Source organism: Dendropsophus ebraccatus, chromosome 1 (assembly GCF_027789765.1).
Source record: "Dendropsophus ebraccatus isolate aDenEbr1 chromosome 1, aDenEbr1.pat, whole genome shotgun sequence".
In the NCBI taxonomy this organism is placed as follows: domain Eukaryota; kingdom Metazoa; phylum Chordata; class Amphibia; order Anura; family Hylidae; genus Dendropsophus; species Dendropsophus ebraccatus.
This window is the reverse complement of record NC_091454.1, coordinates 118,471,959-118,490,633: the sequence shown is the minus strand read 5'-3', so window position 1 is coordinate 118,490,633 and position 18,675 is coordinate 118,471,959. Positions and strand designations below refer to the sequence as shown.

Sequence of the window (18,675 nt, the reverse complement as noted above, 5' to 3'; positions counted from 1 at the left end):
GCCCCATGCATATACAATATTAAACCAAATAATAGTATGTGTATAAGAACAGTCCTTATGACAAAATGTTTCCACTGTGTTTTCCCCTCTTTCGCAGTCATGGACGTGCAAGCTTTTGAAAGGCTCTTGGGACCATGCATGGAGATAATGAAAAGGAACATTGCAAATTATGAAGAACAGCTGGTTGCATTGTTTGGAACAAACATGGACATAACTGACCCAAGTTCCTGAGTAAAAGAACAACAATGCAGAAGACATTAAGTGGAAAAAAATAGCACAGTTGTGGTCGGTCCACAGAGAATGTGTCTGGTTTTTTTTGTGTAGATGCCAAGCATTTTCTGTGGGTTTGTTTTTTTTTTAGCCCCTTTAGTGGCAGGAGAGGTTGCAATCCATGACTGCTTTGCAGTAGCTTGCTGATCACACTTAAGGTTGTGATATTTTTAACAATTTTTTTAAGTTATTCCAGCAGGTTTCTCTCTGAGGAAGGTTTGATTTTATAGACAATAGACCTAATTTGCCATTCGTTCTAAGTAAACATTTAGATAAAAAAAAGATCAGTATTCTGATTTAGATGGACCAGTATTGTATCTTCTCAATCTGTAGATACTAGGCTAATGGAACAAATACATCCGCTACTCATAGGGTAATCATACATAATGGCTTCCCTAGAACGAGGAACCCAGCAGTTTCTTGTTTCAGATAGGCTTAGCATGGTTGTGTGCATTGCTTCATTTAGAACGAAAGTAAATACACTAAATGAACCATTAAGCATGCCAAGTCATTGAGTACAGGACAACACTTTTTATATAGTTTTATATTGTGTGACTGTACTTTGTTTTATTTTCACATTGTCATGTTCAGTTTTAAAAGGGATTCATAGGGCATCAACAAAACTAGGAATAAACACAACAAATATTTGCTGAAACCATACAAAACATATCATGCAGTACATATACAACATAAAAGAAGGTTGGATCCACAGAAATGTTACTGACAGATCTACTAGAAGCAAGATTTACTAGTGTTTTTCTCTACATGATCTCTGCCATCATCCATGATCTCTGCCAACAAGTCCCTTATACTGACAGCTCTCAAAACTTTTTAAATGTCTTATCTTAGGGTGGGTTCATACTGAGTAATCCGCGCAGAGAAGTTCCCATGGATTCCATCACTCTCGCCCGTGTGCATTTCTGCCTGTTCCATAGACCCCATTCTATGGTCAGGCGAATTCCACCGTTCACCTAAATAATTGCCATGTCAATTCTTTCGGCGGATGGCAGAATTCGCCAGACCATAGAATGAAATCTATAGGATGGGCGGAAATGCGCGCAAGCGGGGACAAGCAACGGAATCCATGGGAACTTCTCTGTGTGGATTCCTTAGTGTGAACCCACCCTTAGGGGTAGTGTAGGATAATTGTTGATGCTGGCAGGAGTCTGGCAGCCCCAGTGTATAAAATAGACGCAGCTCAGTATTGCTTGGTAAAATGGAAGCTAAACTCTTATTGATTGCTGTGGGCAGTTTACAGCAGTTTCTGTTTTACACAGCTTTATAAATCTGGGCCTTTATGTTTTGCCATTAAATGTTTGCAAAGTGTTGCACTGGAATTGCTGGAACCCAACAGTAGAAATAATTCTGAGGAACCACTTTCCGTCTGTACAGAACATATACAAACCTAGTTGAATTGCATATATTTGGTGTTTAAATTGCAGTAGGAAGAAGATATCATCAGCATGGTCTAATAAGCTATTTGTAGACCATCCTATAAGAAAAAAAATCTAATAGCATATGAGTAGGGTTTCCTGGATTGCATTGTTGGAGTCCTGTAGTATTGGAGCCTTTTAATGTGCTACAGTTGTTCACTGAATAGTAATGTTATTTGAAATGTTGAATCCAGACTTGGTATGGCTGCTGTTTGCTGCACCCCAACCAATACAGAACAAGTTATATGAGCAAGTTTTAGCTCATAACACTGTGATGGTTTCATATGCTGTTTATCAATGTTAATCTAAAACAAATGTGTGCTGTATATGTGAATGATATTAAGAATTGCATCAGAATTTCTTTAAAGGGGTCACTTTCCCCCTACTGTTGTCTCCAGTTTGGGTGGGGTTTTGAAACTCAGTTCCATCGAAGTAAATTGGGCTTAATTGCAGACAGCACCTGAACTGGAGACAACAGTAGGGGGAAAAGTGGTCATGTTTTTGTAGCGCTGGATAACCCCTTTAATACTGCATTTTCAGATATTGAAAATGATCAAATAATTCATAGATATAAGACCAAAACCTGATTGTAAAGGTTGAGAACCTCCAGAAAGATGAAGAAAATTAATAGTAATGAAATATATTACTGTCAGTTTGTTTTGCTCCTCATAATTGAATATCTCTGTTCAGCTTTCTGCTTCTGTTCTGAGATTCTAGAATATTTAGCAGTTCTGTGCCAGAAGGTAGTGATATGATATCTTTAGAATGAATTTTAAAACTTTTTTAAACAGGATAGTCCTGTCCAGATGTCCTGTAAGCTGTATTGAGGCTATGTTCCCACAATGTCTTTCTAGGTAAAATAACAGCCGTTGTTTTTAAAATAATGGCTACTGTTTTATAATGTCAGCGGTAAATAATGATTATTTTTAACAGCATCATTATCAATCAACGTTTTTTCACCTGAAAAAAAAAAAACATTGTGAGAACATAGACTAAAACTGCCATACATGTTAGATAAGTTAGCTAATTTGCATGGGATTCAACTACTGCGTATAGGGCCCCCGAATCTCCCCAATGCCATATATAATCACTAGTGCAGGACCAATGTAATTTATACATATGTACAGATCTCTGCAAATGTTTACATTCAAATTGTAATTCTATGGCATATATTGTACAGTATTTACCAGATATACAGTATTTCACAGAATAAAAGCAAAGTATAGTACTGTATACATATGGTACATAAAAGATCACGACAGAAATGATGCTAATGAACTAATTCATTACAGAGATGTGAGAGTGGAAGATCAATAACAAGCAGCGTGAGTTATCCATGATTATATAAGAAAGCAACACATTTTGTTTGTCTTAGTGTAATGAGTTTGACTCGGTGGATAGATGTGCACATTGTACAAGACTTGAGAGTGTAGAGTATGTGCCTGTTTCCCTTTCTTTTTTTTCCAACCTCATTTGAGAAATGACCTAGTTCTGTCTTCACAGCGTTCCCGTAGTATCACATCAGCACTGTGTCCTATTGAGCTCTCTACCAGATAATAACATGCTTCCTGTTAGGAATCTACTAAACCACATTTAACCAAAGTGGGCAGAGCACCATGTAAATACTGAGATAAAAGCATAGCTGATCAACTTGCCCTTTCACACATTACTCCAACCACACAAGTAGAGTCCAGCTGTTGTACAGCTTGAAGAAGCTGTACAACAAGTGGTCATTCACTTCTACTCTTGGAGAGATGGCCTAATTTTTGTAGACCTGACCTGATGACAAGTGGTGTGGTGAATAAGTAAGTAAAGAAGAAAAAAAAAACCACAAACCACAGTGCCAAAATGGATGTGTCTAGGGTGGTTAATAACCAACTACACTTGACTTAAAGGCCCAAAAGGGCTCACTAACTCCCTAAACGTACCCTTCTCAAAATATTGCTTAACTTTTAATGACTCCAATAAGGATATATGCTCGAAACAAGATGTGTGTTATATAACGTGTGACAATTTTAAAAACACACCTAGAACACCAGTCGGCTGTGTGCAAATACCAAACTCACAATGGCCAGACTGCCAATAAAGTATTATTATATGTATTAGTACTGGATTAGGTACTATCTAAAAGAACAGCAGCTACATTGTCCCTCAATTAGTTTCACCCAGTCAGGAGTGTTAATATATAATTTAAGGTTGCTCAAAAATGAGTTTCAGTACTTATATCACACAGACTCTAATGTGTATTTTGGTAGATTCTTCAATATATTTAATGGATTACTAGACTGGATTATGTGTTTTTTGTTTTATGGCCGTCACACAGTTGTCATTTGTTAGTTTAAGATGAACTCCACTAAACTTTTCACATAAATAATCTTGGGTATTAGGATAATGAAGAGATGACATTTTGTGGTAATGTTGTTAAATGGTGTATAAATGGTATTATTTGATGCATGCTGTTGCGACATGTTAAGGGTGTAACCAATCAATATACCTAGACACACAGGACATCTACATAATGGCAGGGCATTACTTGAGGGGTCTCTTTAAAGTGACATTGTCACCCCCATTTTGCATTCTGACCTCTCTACATGGGTGTAAAAGGTAAATTTTGCAGTTTTCATACCTTATTTTATATCACACGTCATGGTGCTTGTTAAAGGAGACCTGTTTACCCCCCCCCCCCCCCCCCCCCCCCCGTACCAGGGTGACAGGCTCCCGACCCCCAGTTAGATCCCCTTATACGTACCTCGTTCAGCCGAGTCCCGCTGCCGGAGTCGGTCCTGGGACGGAGATATCCCGGTCAGAAGCCGGCGCGCGCTCTGGAGAGAGGTCTGACCCCACCCCTCCATGACGTCATATGCACATAGACCCCGCCCCCCTCGCCTACCATTGGAACAGGCTGGCCTAAAGATCTAGGCCCACCCCCTCTGGGTCGGCCCATGCCAATGGCCGTTGAGGGGGTGGGACCTACACTTAGCACAATCTGTAGTTGATAAAAGATCACTTGTTACTTGAATAAGCACCATGACGTATGATATAAAATAAGGTATGAAAACTGCAAAATTTACCCATTACACCTGTGTAGAGAAGTCAGAATGCAAAAGGGCGTGATTAAATAATAATCTAGTCACTAATTGCAGATCTTTATTGGATGTTGCTGCACGACAAGCCAAAAAATTTACACATGTTCAGTGTCAATTTTTAGTTAAAATCTTGCCTAATTGAGGGGAAAATGTTAATAAATTTTGCTCACAAGGAGAACACTTCTCCCCACCCACACAGCGAACAGGGTGCAATACTTAAAAAGCCCCCCTTGCACAAATATTTGTTACTTTTTGCCATTCTGTGCTAGGTGCAGACCTTGATGCATCTGCCACTAAGAGTTTTTTTTTTTTGCAAAAGTATCTTCATTATTTTGTAGGTGGTAATTAATTTCAACCGTTTGGTCTATAGTGAATGCATAGCGTTTTTTTTCCCACTGACTTCAATAGAGTGCATTATAACATTAAGGCTGGGTTCACACTACGTATATTTCAGTCAGTATTGTGGTCCTCATATTGCAACCAAAACCAGGAGTGGATTAAAAACACAGAAAGGATCCGTGCACACAATGTTGAAATTGAGTGGATGGCCGCCATTTAATGGCAAATATTTGTTGTTATTTTAAAACAACGGCTGTTATATTGAAATAATGGCCGTTATTTACTGTTATATGGCGGCCATCCACTCAATTTCAACATTGTGTGAACAGAGCCTTTCTGTGTTTTGAAATATACTGACTGAAATATACGTAGTGTGAACCCAGCCTGAAAGTGTAAGTGTATTATAATTTAACAGAAGAAACTTAAGGACTACTGTTATTGTTAAACTGTTCAAAAAAGAAGTCTTTGCCTGATGCAATAGTGAAGTTACCCATAGTAACAAATTAGGTGACCATACATTTCTCAACAAGTATTGTGTCTGTACAGTTTTCTTTCTCTATATTCCTTATACTGTATGTAACAGCAGACCCAGAATGATTATGGGTAGATGATTATGGTGTGCAGGTTATTACCCATACAGAATAAAGCATTTACAGAGAATACAGCACTGTTAGAATTGTCAGTATCTGTTCACAGTAAGATTTATCAAAAGACTAGAAGTGTAATAATTGATCCACTGATTTATATGCCTGTCAGAAATATTGTATATATAGCACTAAATTTATGTTTATTATAGTTCATCTGTGCATTAAAGAAATACAGTATGTGTACTGCATTACAGGAGTATTACGCCTCTCACAATAATTAGGAATTTTCATTATCAATGAATAATATCTATAAATAAACAGCACTTTTATTATAGAACCTTTGCTATTGTGTATTTATCTATATATTTTATACAGGTGTCTTTTATATATTAGTTTAGCATTTTTATTTTACTAGGGAAACATGATGTATTTTGGACATTTGTAGTGAAATTGTTCATGAAACAATTACCATAGTTGACTAAAATTGTTATTGTGACTGGCTGAAGATTCTACATGTATATATATCCTTTTTTACATATTTATTTCCAAAAGCGATGAGGCTTCTACTGTGCCTTTCAATAACAACCAATTTCTGCTTCTTACTTTTGACTACACTTTTTTAATTTGCTGGATGACCAACTCAAACCTCTGGCCTTTTGATTTTTTTATGTATGACATTGATTTAATTTCATAGGGAGGAGTTATTAAGACTTGTGCATCAAAAAAGTTTAGGCAAAATGTGGAGCTTTTGGCCTATGCAACGCTCACCAATTTTCTGAAAAGTGTCCAGCACTCAACAGGAGGGTCATGACGTCCTTGTGTTTATTTACATAAAGAACTTCAATGTCACGGGGGTCATCAACCTGCAGGTGGGTGTGGTTTCAGTGGGGCAGGGATTTATGAGTTAGGATTCTATTGCAAGTTTCCCTCAGCAATAAATAAATAGAATAGTGACTGACATGAGGTGAAGTAGCATCTCTCCTCTCCATATTATACTGCACTCCTAACTTTGTACATCTTTACAGTACAATAATAACAATATTGTTCCTTTATTTATATAACTCCAATTTATACTGCAGTGCTGTACAGAGATTGTAGTCAGTCATATTGGTCCCTTTCCCCAGTGGGGCTCACAGTGTTTTAGAGTTTGTAGTAAAATTCTATGCAACCTTTGGGGACATACAGTACATGCAGCTGTTATCAGTGCTGACATTTGATCCCAGGACTTCAACACTACAAAGTAACATAGCTAACCTCTGTTCCACTCACAACATAGCTATCAGCTCCTGGTCTCCTCCATGTCATGCTGACCTTACTGCTGTAGTTTCTACTGGGCTCAGATGTTAGCTCCTCCTACAGGGGTGTGGCTAAATCAATGCAAATGTATGTCCCACCCACTGATGACTCACTGTTCCTTCACTGCCATGAACAGGAAACAGACAGGGAGCGTGACCGGTGTATGATTACGCCAGTCTTTGTAAATTCCCTCCATAGTATTTTGTTTAGTATTTGATTTGTATTTTTAGCCAAAAGCAGTAACTAACCAAAAACATAAAAAGGCACAAATCTTTCCATTATCATTACTGTTATTCTTCTGTTTTTTGCTAAACTACTGATCAAAATACATCTTGTAAACCCAGCCTAACGCAGTCTGTGCTCATAACTAGCCTATTAGAGCTGGAACCTTACCTTTCAGATACTCTCAAGGCTGACTAATGAAGGGAGAAGACCTTAGGGCTGCTTTAACACACACACAGCTTTTTTATGAGCCAGAGCCAGAAGAGAATCTATCAAGGATCAGAGGTAAAAGTCCTTCCCATTCCTTTGAATCTACTCTTACGGCCGTATTAGACAGTCCGATCACTATAGTAAATGAGTGCAGATTTGCTAAGATTGGTGGTTGTTTACTGAGCCTATTACATTGCTTGATTATCGTGCAGCAAGGGCTGCACAGAGATCACTAGCGGGGTCTGTGCAGCCTTTGCTTTAAAAGTGTAATAAAGTTTGGATATGGTTTTTATCTAAGGCTGTCACTTACATCAGCACTCCTACCGCAGCTGCTGAGACTGATGCTAGTGCCGGTCTTAGCAGTTTAAACCTATGGATGCTATTGCATCTATGGAGTTGACAGGGAGAAGGGCTTCCCCTGCCACCCATCAGCACCCATGTGATGCAATTGGGTGCCATGGCAGCTAGAGCTTAAATCATAACTTTTAGGTCTGCCAACTACAAAAGCCTGTGAGGCCCAAGAAAATTGAGTAAGATGTTTTGGGTGGTAATTTCCTTTTTCACCCAAACTTACTGAAAAAAAAGTAAATTTAATTATCATGGCCCAATACAAAACAATTTCCTAAAACACCAGTGGGGTCCATGTAATCACTACACCCTTTCCATTCTTTTAGGGGTGTAGTTTTCAAAATTGGGTCATTTCCAGTTGTGAACTCTTTAAGGGGTGCAGTTTTCAAAATGGGTTAAATTCACTTCAGAAATAAATTGGTCCTTGATTTTGTAAATTGTCATGAAAAATTGAAAATTTGCTGGTAATTATTTAAGCCCATCCTAAAAGTGGCGTTTACCAAATGATGCTTGCATGAGGTAAACATATTGTAAATGTGCATTATTGGCTCATTTACATGGAATCATCATCTTTATTAAAAATTAGAGATTGTAAAACAAAAAATGTGTGTTTTTCACAAATAATTGGTTTAAGGCCATCAATCATTTCTGTTTATTGTTCTCACGGCATTCTGCTATGTAATCAATAAAGATTTGCAACTGAAATATTTCATTTAATGAGATCTAGAATATGGTCTTTTAGTGTTCCCTTTATCTTTTGAGCACTGTATAATTGTTCTGTACTCTAGAGAGGCACCAGTACACAGCCAGTACTTCCATCTGACATGATCCAGACTGTCTGTAGCATTGCATGTTGAGTATGGTTTTAAGGTATCATTATGTATGAAAGACTATTGTACAGCATAGAAAATCTGCTCTATCTGTTTTATTTTTTACATACCCTTTTAACATATAAGAAATTTTAACAGAGCCTACAATGTGGTGTAAAGTTTCAGTACTCATCTAGAGCCTAGGACTTTTCAGTAGGGTCAGTTACAGTTATACATGATATTTATAGAATACTGTGTTTTAAAGGAACACATAAGAAAAGTAGTAGCCAGCTCACAGAACATATGAAAATGCTATGCTCGGTCCGCCACTCCAACAGGTGCTCCAATAATCCAACAAGATACAAGAAATCAGAATTTGCAGGTGAATCAGAATTTCTTTATTCCAAGACCCATAAGACTATGGACAAATCAGCTTACTTCTAACAAAAATGTCTATGTGTTTCTGGTGCTAGCCGTACCCTTTGTCAAGGGTGCGGCTAGCACCAGAAACGCGTAGACATTTTTGTGAGAAGTACGCTGATGTGTCCATAGTCTTATGGGTCTTGGAATAAAGAGTTTCTGAGTGTTTTAAAGGAAACCTGGGACATGTTCACACACACAATAAAATATAAGCAAAATACAACAGTAAGATAAATATAAAATGTAGCCAATACTTTAATCTACTAAGATTAAAGTTAACCAATCATCATAAAATCGCCCCTACAGCAATAGAAACGTTCCTATATCGCCCCAAGCACTGTTCCCAGGCATAAGTAAATGCTATGAGCATTACTTATATGGCCAAAAATGTACTCTTTACATCCTACCTATGTAGGCCTGGGGGTGGTCCTCAATTGCTAACTAGTCACTTCTGGCAGAAAACCACTTCGACAATCTTGTCTCCCTGGAAGTTTCAGCATAAGGGAGCCTGCCGTCTCAGAGGGGCTGTCCCAACAGCCAACACTCCCAAGGAGGCGTTATTGTGGAAAGGTTTCCTGCCAGCAGTTACTACTTAGCAGTGGAGGACTGCTTCCATGCCCACATACACTACCATTCAAAAGTTTGGGGTCACCCAAACAATTTTGTGTTTTCTATGAAAAGTCACACTTCTTCACCACCATACATTGTGGAATGAATAGAAAATAGAGTCAAGACATTGACAAGGTTAGAAATAATGATTTGTATTTGAAATAACATTGTTTTTACATCAAACTTTGCTTTCGTCAAAGAATCCTCCTTTTGCAGCAATTACAGCATTGCACACCTGGAGAAATTGCACCCCACGCTTCTAGAAGCAGCTCCCACAAGTTGGATTGGTTGGATGGGCACTTTTGGCGTACCATACGGTCAAGCTGCTCCCACAACAACTCAATGGGGTTCAGATCTGGTGACTGCGCTGGCCAATCTCCCACCTTACCAGCACCAAAGCAACCCCAGACCATCACATTACCTCCACGATGCTTAACAGATGGCGTCAGGCATTCTTCCAGCATCTTTTCATTTGTTCTGCGTCTCACAAACGTTCTTCTTTGTGATCCAAAGAATTTTCTGGCCATATAACATTTACTTATGCCTGGAAACATAGGAACATATTTATAGCTCTGGGGTGATTTCATGATGATTGTGCACAGTTTGTGAAAAATATGTATATCTTTTTCAGTGTGTCCACAGAGTGACATTTTCCATAGACTTTAAGGTCCCCACATTATTACATTCAAATTACAGCCATGTTTTATACTTATTTTACTGTCATATTTTGCTTTTATCTTAGTGTGTGTGAACATAGACTGGTAGTGCATTTGAAGGAGTCCGACAAAAAGTTTTATTAAAGTATTGTATTGCCCCCCAAAAGTTATACAAATCACCAATATACACTTATTACGGGAAATGCTTATAAAGTGCTTTTTTCCCTGCACTTACTACTGCATCAAGGCTACACTTCCTGCATAAATTGGTGATGTCACAACCCGACTCCCAGAGCTGTGCAGGCTGTGGCTGCTGGAGAGGATGATGGCAGAGGGATGCTCAGTGTCCCCCCAGTGCCCTGTGTCCTCTGCCATCATCCTCTCCAGCAGCCACAGCCCGCACAGCTCTGGGAGTCGGGTCGTGACATCACCATTTTATCCAGGAAGTGAAGCCTTGATGCAGTAGTAAGTGCAGGGAAAAAAGCAATTCAATACATTAATAAAAATTTTCGCTGGACTTCTCCTTTAAGTTTGCAGGTAGCATGTTAGGAGGAACTGAGCAGATTGATATATAGCTTTGTGGGAAAAAGTCCAGGATAACTTGTCATTTATTTATGTAAATCTCTGATTATTTTGGGTTTTGTAGTCAAGTGGGTGAGCCTACCCAGCGATTCACCTGTGTGTACGTGTGTGTATTGACAAAAGTGAACCACTGACTTTACTACTTAGCCCTGAATGAGCAAACTGACCCTTCTCCTAATTTACATGAATAGATGACAAGTTATACTGGAACTTTTCTTACAAAACTATACATCAATTCTTCTCCTACACTATAACATGATGCCTGCAGATTGTACTGTATTTTTAATGTAACAGGCTGCCTTTAATACATGCTGTCACACAGTATACTAAGGAATTCTTCCAATGTTCATCTGTTCATGAACGTCAGATAACTGGATCAAAGGTAATACCACTACAAACTTGTGCAATGCAGTGATTTCTTGTGGGTATTTGTATTGTGGGTGGTGGTATAAAAGAACATATATATTTTAGACCATATATTTAATAGAGTGTTTATTAATACACTAGACTGAATAAATATGAAAATTAAAAGCATCAGAAGAGGGTTTACCACATATTTGCAACTACATTCCTTTAGAAAACTGACTCTTTTGTTTGTTTGTTTTTGGGGGGGAGGGGGGGCATGTTCTTTTTTTGCACATTTTTTAATTTTTTAAAGTAATCAGATGGAAAATTGTAAAGAACATTTAACAATACATTACAGATTGTACTGTTTTCATAGTATGTATGAAAAAAACACAATTGTATAGCACTTCTAAAAATTCAATACTAATAGTACAGAATCTGAACATCTTATAAAACATTTTACTACACAATTTATCTTTAAAAAGTATCACTTTAACCCACCCACAAAAAAATCCCCCATATGTTTTGAAGAAGGAAAATAAAAAAAGATTATAAGGAGAAAAAGGGGGTTGTACAAAACATGGACGTATCAAAGCCTCAGGGGATTCCATCTCCAGGTAGTCCCGAATACCCCAAATCCACTTATATCTTTTCCTTCCTCCCTTCGTACGTAAAGAATACATTTTCTTTCGTATGATTAACAAGGTTCAACCCATTCTGTTTAGAGGGAGGTAGTGGATCTATCCACAAGCCAGGAGTTATAAAGTAAGGTCTGGAAGAATGACCCTATACTCAATGTGCAACCTGAAACAATGTGGCTGGTACAATAGGGGCTGATGATCCCAAGTTTATTTATGATTATGTCTACTACCTCTCTCCATAACTGCTGAATGCTGGGACAGTTCCATAGCATTTGGAGGTACCCAGTGTTACCGCTTCCACATTTAGGACAATTGTCATCCCCTCTTTTGTTACATAAGGACTTAATTATATTTGCATTATTATTTTCTCATTCTGTTTGAGTTATGGGAACGACATCTTCTTCCCATTTTAGTTTACTACAGAGAAAGTGATGGATATTTGTCTTATCTAAGAGTTCCCGATATAGTTTTTTTTAAATCCCCTTTTTTTCCCCCATCACAATCATTCAACACTTGATATATTGGATATAGAAAAACATTGTAATCTTGCAAGTGAGTATTTACATAAGTAGTGTGTAGAAAATGTTTAGTAACAACCAGTGTGAATGTTTAGGCCAAATTGTTGTTTGAGTACAGAAAAGGATTCAATCCTTCCATCATTAAACAATTGTTTAGTTTATTTAATCCCAAACGATCCACAGTGTGTAATCTATGATTTTATTAAAGTCAGGAAGATTAAGATTCCCCAAAGAGGAAAAAAATGTGTACTATTAATACTGGATTTTTTTTATTTTATACCACACCTTTCCCAAAAGTATATGAGTGATAAGTGATTTCTATTGTTCCACCTCCCACCTATTAGAGATTTATAGTTGAACTTTCCTAACCTTTAAATATGATCTTCCTTCGGACAGTTCCTTATTTCTCTTTATCTGTAGAAGCTTAGAACAGTAGAAGTAATATTTAAAATTAGATAAAGCCATCCTCTCTCTCTCGACCAGATCAGTGAGTGTAGTATACCGGACCCTGGATCTTTTCCCCCCAACACCAACCTACTCAACAGTAACTGTAATTCCTTAAAATATCTATCCGTATCCATGCCAAGGCAGCATTTAGGAAATACATGATTTTTGGCTGAACCACCATTTTAATAGGTGCTATCCCTTCCCCCATTAAAAATGGTAACTCCCTTCACACCACGATTTTCCTTTTAAGTCTGGACAAGTAGGGTTTTATATTAATTCTTGTCTATTTAGGGATGTCATTAGATATAATCAAACCCAAATATTTTAAGGAGTCTGTTTCTATCTCCAGCCTTGATTGACCGCCCAGGTAACTTGCAGATTGCCCTACATGCAGGAGAGTTGAATTGTCCCAATTTATCTGAAAGCCAGAAACATGTGCAAAGGTTTTTTGTTTTTTTTTCAATTCTAAATTTTCATTTTTCAAAATATAAAAACATTCATTACAACAAGCACCCTGAAGGTGGGTAACATAGTTTGTCAAACATAGTGTAACAACAGCAGGGAACACAGAACAGGAGAAGTACAGAACGGGAACAATCCAGGGCTCCCCAGAACCTCATAATGCAGGTATCAACCAAGGCAAGAAGTGAGCTAGCGCTCAACCGAAACAAAGAGGGGGGGAAGGGGGAGAAAAACACAGAAAAGAGCAGGAGAGAGAAAATAAGGTGAGGAGATAAGTAGCTCCTCACTGAGCCATGAGGGATTTGTATTCATCCGTGTCGGCAAATTGGTCCTAATAAAACCAAGTCTAAAAGAAATGAGGGGCATGATCGTGTAGTTGTGTAGTTGTGCCCTGAGGTCCTCCATTCGTTTATCCTCAACTTTACGAATCCACATGGAGGTAGTAGGAGGGTAAGGTTGGCGCCAAAGAGCAGGGATACAAGCTCAGGCAGCAATGATCAGATGTCAGAGAACAGAGTGATGGTACCTTCTGAGAGAAATGTCCGATACGTGCAGGAGGAAGAGCCCTGGAGAAAAGGGGAGAGTATTATCTGTGAAGGATGAGGTGATATGCCACACCACCTTCCAGAAGGGAATCAGTTTAGGGCAGTTACAAAATGTATGTATGAGAGAACCCTCTCCACCATAGTTCCTCCAGCAGAGCGGAGATACTTCCGGAAAAATCCGGTGGAGCCAGGTAAGGACCCAGTACCAGCGAGAGAGGACTTTATACCCCACTTTCCGGAGCAGAGACAAGATAGAGGAAGAATGCAGAAATACACCCGCTCTACCTGTGCAGCGGAGAAAGTGGAATCAAGATCCACTTCTCAGGCCGCAAGGAATGAAGGAGGCGGCTGCTCTGGTGGAGAGCTCAACATGACATAGAGGGGAGAGAGAATGGCGGAGAGGGCCAGTGCCAAGGCATAGGGTTTCAAACTGAGTAAGCATCCGGGCAAAAAAGGAGGAATTAGGGAGAGGAGAAAATGATGGAGTTGTAAGGCTCTCAAAAACCCCAGAGAGGAAGGGTCAGAGAGATCCTCAAGATCAGAAAGAGACAACCAAGTAGAACCTCTGAGAAAGGTATTTACTCAAAATCTACCAGCTCGGAGCCATGCTTGGAAGACCAGGTCTTCTGTCCCAGCAGGGAAGGATGGATTGCCGAGCACGGGAAATAGGAGGGGAGGGGGCGGGGGGAGAAAGCCAGAGGAAAGGTGCTTGTCGAAAATCTTTAAAGTTGGGACGATAGTAGGAAACCTGTGCAAAGTTATTAAATTTTTCCATTATCCTTGGCATGGACCGGCATGGATCCTGGACAAAAAGAAGGCAATCATCTGCATACAGGATGATTTTGTCAAACTTTCCCTTTGCTTTAAAGCCCCTGATCTTCCGGTCTTGTCTAATCAAGCTAGCTAAGGGCTCTATGTATAAGTCAAAAAGTAGGGGGGAAAAAGGGCACCCCTGTCTGGTACCTTGAAATAAAGGAAACAACTCTGTGAGTGAACCATTGATCGACAGGTGCCAGGGTGATAAAGGTGGCATAAAGCATCTTAATATAGTGAATACAACAGGGCCATACTGCCTTAACTCCCAATGAAACCCCCACTCCGCCCTTTATCTGCATCTATAGACAGGATGGAGCAGGGCACCCCAGTGTTTAACTGCATATTGGTGAAGAATATTTTTACTATCGTTGCCAGCTTGTTGTCTAGATTACTGATACCACTCTGCTCTAAAAGCAGTGGTCTGGTGGCCCAGTTGCACGATTATTTGTGACTTGTAAAGGCACTGTAAGTCAGCTTGGTGATTTTACATGCCATTTTTAGCCAAATGAATGGAGAAATAAAAATTTATCTCAAAATCCTAGAATGACTTTGCAATCCCCAGTGTCCGGAAACAAAGTCCAGTGTAGCAGATAATTTATTAAGTATTAAGTATAGCAGTAACTAGCAGTCTAACAACTACATTCACAGCAAACATGTACAACTTGCCCGCACTGCTAAACAATTTCACAAAGAGCTGCATGTAGTAAACACTATACTGAGTAAACCTATGTACTTATAGTAATACAGAACAACAAAGCCAAATAGATGTTAAATTAATGGACTGTAAAAAAAAAGCCTGCATATGACCTGTCAGTTTGGCAAGGGAAACTTAGCTTTAAACATAGTGGAGAACACAGCAGTGGCAAGCAAGAAGCAGCACATAAAATGACAGAAAGCAACAGTACAATGCAAAAAATGTCCTAAACACAAAAGTGACAGGTGAAATCATACTGACAGTATTATTTCTGTGTAGTGTAGAAGAATCATCTATGAATATACAAACTTATAACAATGGTTAAATAAGAATTTGTTGTATATTATTAATACCTTTAATCAACAAAGTATCCCCATATACACCTAAGGGCTCTCATACCCTTTATACAAAATTAGGCCAAAACCTGCTGCTGGAGGTGAGTTCAGCCAACATGCTGATATGGATTAAATAGGCCTTACCTTTGTTACATGCTTGTCAATCCCTCTCACTTTTTTCCCCATCTCTCTTTCCCTATCTCCCCTATATATTGTTACTATTTTTCCTGCTGATTAACAGACTCCTCTATATTCATGGAAAACATTTTTGGCAGTACAGTGGTGCCTTGGATTACGAGCATAATTTATTCTGGACCTGTGCTTGTAATCCAAAACACTCCTAAAGCACAGCAAATTTTTCCATAAGGAATCATTGAAATGCAGATGAATGGTTCCACCCACCAAAAATAACGATTTTTTATTCTAACATGTAAAACAAACATTAAGAAAGCTGTATATGGCATATTATAAGGTACTGTAGAGTATAGCCAAGCAGCATGTGGAGTATAATGTATAGTAAGTGCATAAGGATGAAAAAACAGCAGGAGTTTGTAGCTACAGGATGGAACTGCAGATCCCCATAATGCAGGAGCATAGAACAACAGGCTAGAAAGAGAAGCAGGGCTGCTGTCAGAGGTCTGTGTGGTCACATGATGACAATGGGGAAGGGATGTGTGTTCAGGAAGTGAGAACCACAGAGCTGTGCAGGAGAACAGTGACAGAAACTTTTCTCTACAGCAGTGTGAATGGCTGAGTGTAGGCACATTATAGCAGTGTGTATAACTGAGTGTAAGTGCAGGCACAATATAGCAGCAGTGTGTGTAGCTGAGTGTAAGTGCAGGCCCATTATAGCAGCAATGTGTGTAGTTGAGTGTGAGTGCCGGCACATTATAGCAGCAGTGTGTATAGCTGAGTGTAAGTGCCGTCACATTATAGCAGCAGTGTGTATAGCTGAATGTAAGTGCAGGCACATTATAGCAGAAATGGAGAGGATGTGAAACACAAGGGCAGACAGAGACTGTAGGGAGCATGAAGGAATGAGCAGGACATATGTGGGCACATACATGCAGCGCTCTTTGTCCGTCAAGAGAGGGGTTACAGCTATAAACAGATTACCTCCATAGTCCTGCAAGCCCCAGCCTGAAATGGATCTGCTATGATTTGGAAGGTGAGAAAGACTTCCTGAGTACAGTGCTGTAGACCCCGCTATGCAGACCATGCCACTCCCCCTCCCACCCAGTACAGTGAGCTCTTAAACCAAAGCAATGCTCTTAAACAAAGTTACAATTTTGAAAAACTGTGAGCTCTTCTTGCAAAACGCTCTTAATCCAAGTTACTCTTAAACCAATGTACCACTGTATAGTTTTTTTCAGCAGTTCTATGCATTTAAACATTTAATACAAAATCTTGTAGTTCAACCAGCAACCAAAACACACAAACAAAAAAGTTAATAAGTTATATCTAAGTTATATAACAATTATCTGCCAAAGATTTGAAGCTAAAGCCAGGAATGGATTTGAAAAGGGAAAAAATCTCAGGCTTTCTTTTATGACCTGATCTCTGTCTATAGTCTTTGGTAGATAATCTGTCATAATCTTTCTGTGTAAATGGACCCTAAGGCTATGTTCCCACTGTTGGATTTTAGTACATAATAATGGTGTCTATTGATAATGAAGACCACAAATAATGTTTATAATAATATTATCAGCGGCCATTATCAATAGATGGTCGTCAACTTGCACTAAAATCCCGTAGCCTTAAAGTGAATCTCCACCTTGCATTTTTGCTGAATTTATGAGAATAATATAAGCAGCAATGAAGAAATTCATTTTTCAAATCCTGTCTAGGAAGAGACGAAAAAATAAGTGATACTCACCTGCTTTATCCTCTGCCACTGTCTTTCCAATGGTGTCTGGTCCCTGATGCTTCTCGCTTCCCAGGGACAGCCTGACAATGCCCAGCCAGCCAATAACTGGCCGTAGTGGTAACCCATATCAGAAAATAATTGGCTTTGTGGCAATTCCTGCAGGTAGGAAGCATTGAGCAGTGATAAAACAGCAGTAGGTTGAAAACACAGAAGCTGTGCAAATCTTTACTTTATAATTTTGCTCTGTCAGTTCCACTCCTAGTTTTGGTTAAAAAAAATACTGAGCAAAAGACTGACTGAAATACTGTGTGTGAACATAGCCTAAGAATGAAGATTCTTTTTTCTTTTTTTTTTATCACGATGTACATTATAAAGAATGAACAACAATATAATATAATGAATTATTCAGCGACCTATTGTCAGGGCTGCGCAACACTCATCAAGGGGGCAAGTAGTGGGGGTTGCAGATGCTTGCAAAGGGGGGTTGGCCTCCCCACATACAACATTTATCACAATTTACGCCTGCACACAGCTGTCCTAGATTTTAGGGGGCATGGACAGCTTTTGTTTCATGCAGGGCTTTATAGACAAATACATAAGGCAGACGCTGGCTGGCGCAACAACCTATCTGCACCAGGGCCTCGGTTAAACTGTTGATATTCTAGCGGATAAACTTTGGGGCTGGGTGTCAGCTATATTTTATAACTGACAACCACTGTGGATGGTGTACCCACAACTCCTGAGCCATCTGGAGACATAACTATACTCCATGGTTCACAAAAAAATTAACACCACAATATTCAGATACATTGAGGTGCAAAGAGGGCAACACATTCAGTAATACAGTATATTCTTCTATGCAGCTGCCAGATAACTGAATGTCTGCACATAAATTACAGCTGCTATATTCTCTTATATGTCATTTTGCTAAAAGCTATTTTACCAGATCAACTAGTTAAAACTGGACCATGCTCTTGTAAAAATAGTTCAAGTATGTTACATGTAAGAAGAATGTCAACAATGTTTCATGTTAGCCGGTTTCATTTTAAGGGTAACTGTTTCTTCTGGATTTTATCATATTCAATATTTAGATATTATAACATCAGGAAATAGGATTATTTATTATTCCACATGAGTT

General features: G+C 38.9%; 1 protein-coding gene across 1 annotated transcript in view; it reads left to right on the top strand.

Moving 5' to 3' along the window:
* The window catches only part of PRKAR2B (protein kinase cAMP-dependent type II regulatory subunit beta), a 97,810-nt gene extending 95,271 nt beyond the window's left edge, over positions 1-2,539 (top strand). Inside the window, exon 11 of the mRNA XM_069977533.1 lies at positions 98-2,539. Within this exon, the coding sequence (XP_069833634.1) occupies positions 98-231 (134 nt within the window). The 3' untranslated portion in view covers positions 232-2,539. The remainder of the gene's footprint in view (positions 1-97) is intronic.
* The last annotated feature ends 16,136 nt before the right edge of the window (positions 2,540-18,675 follow it).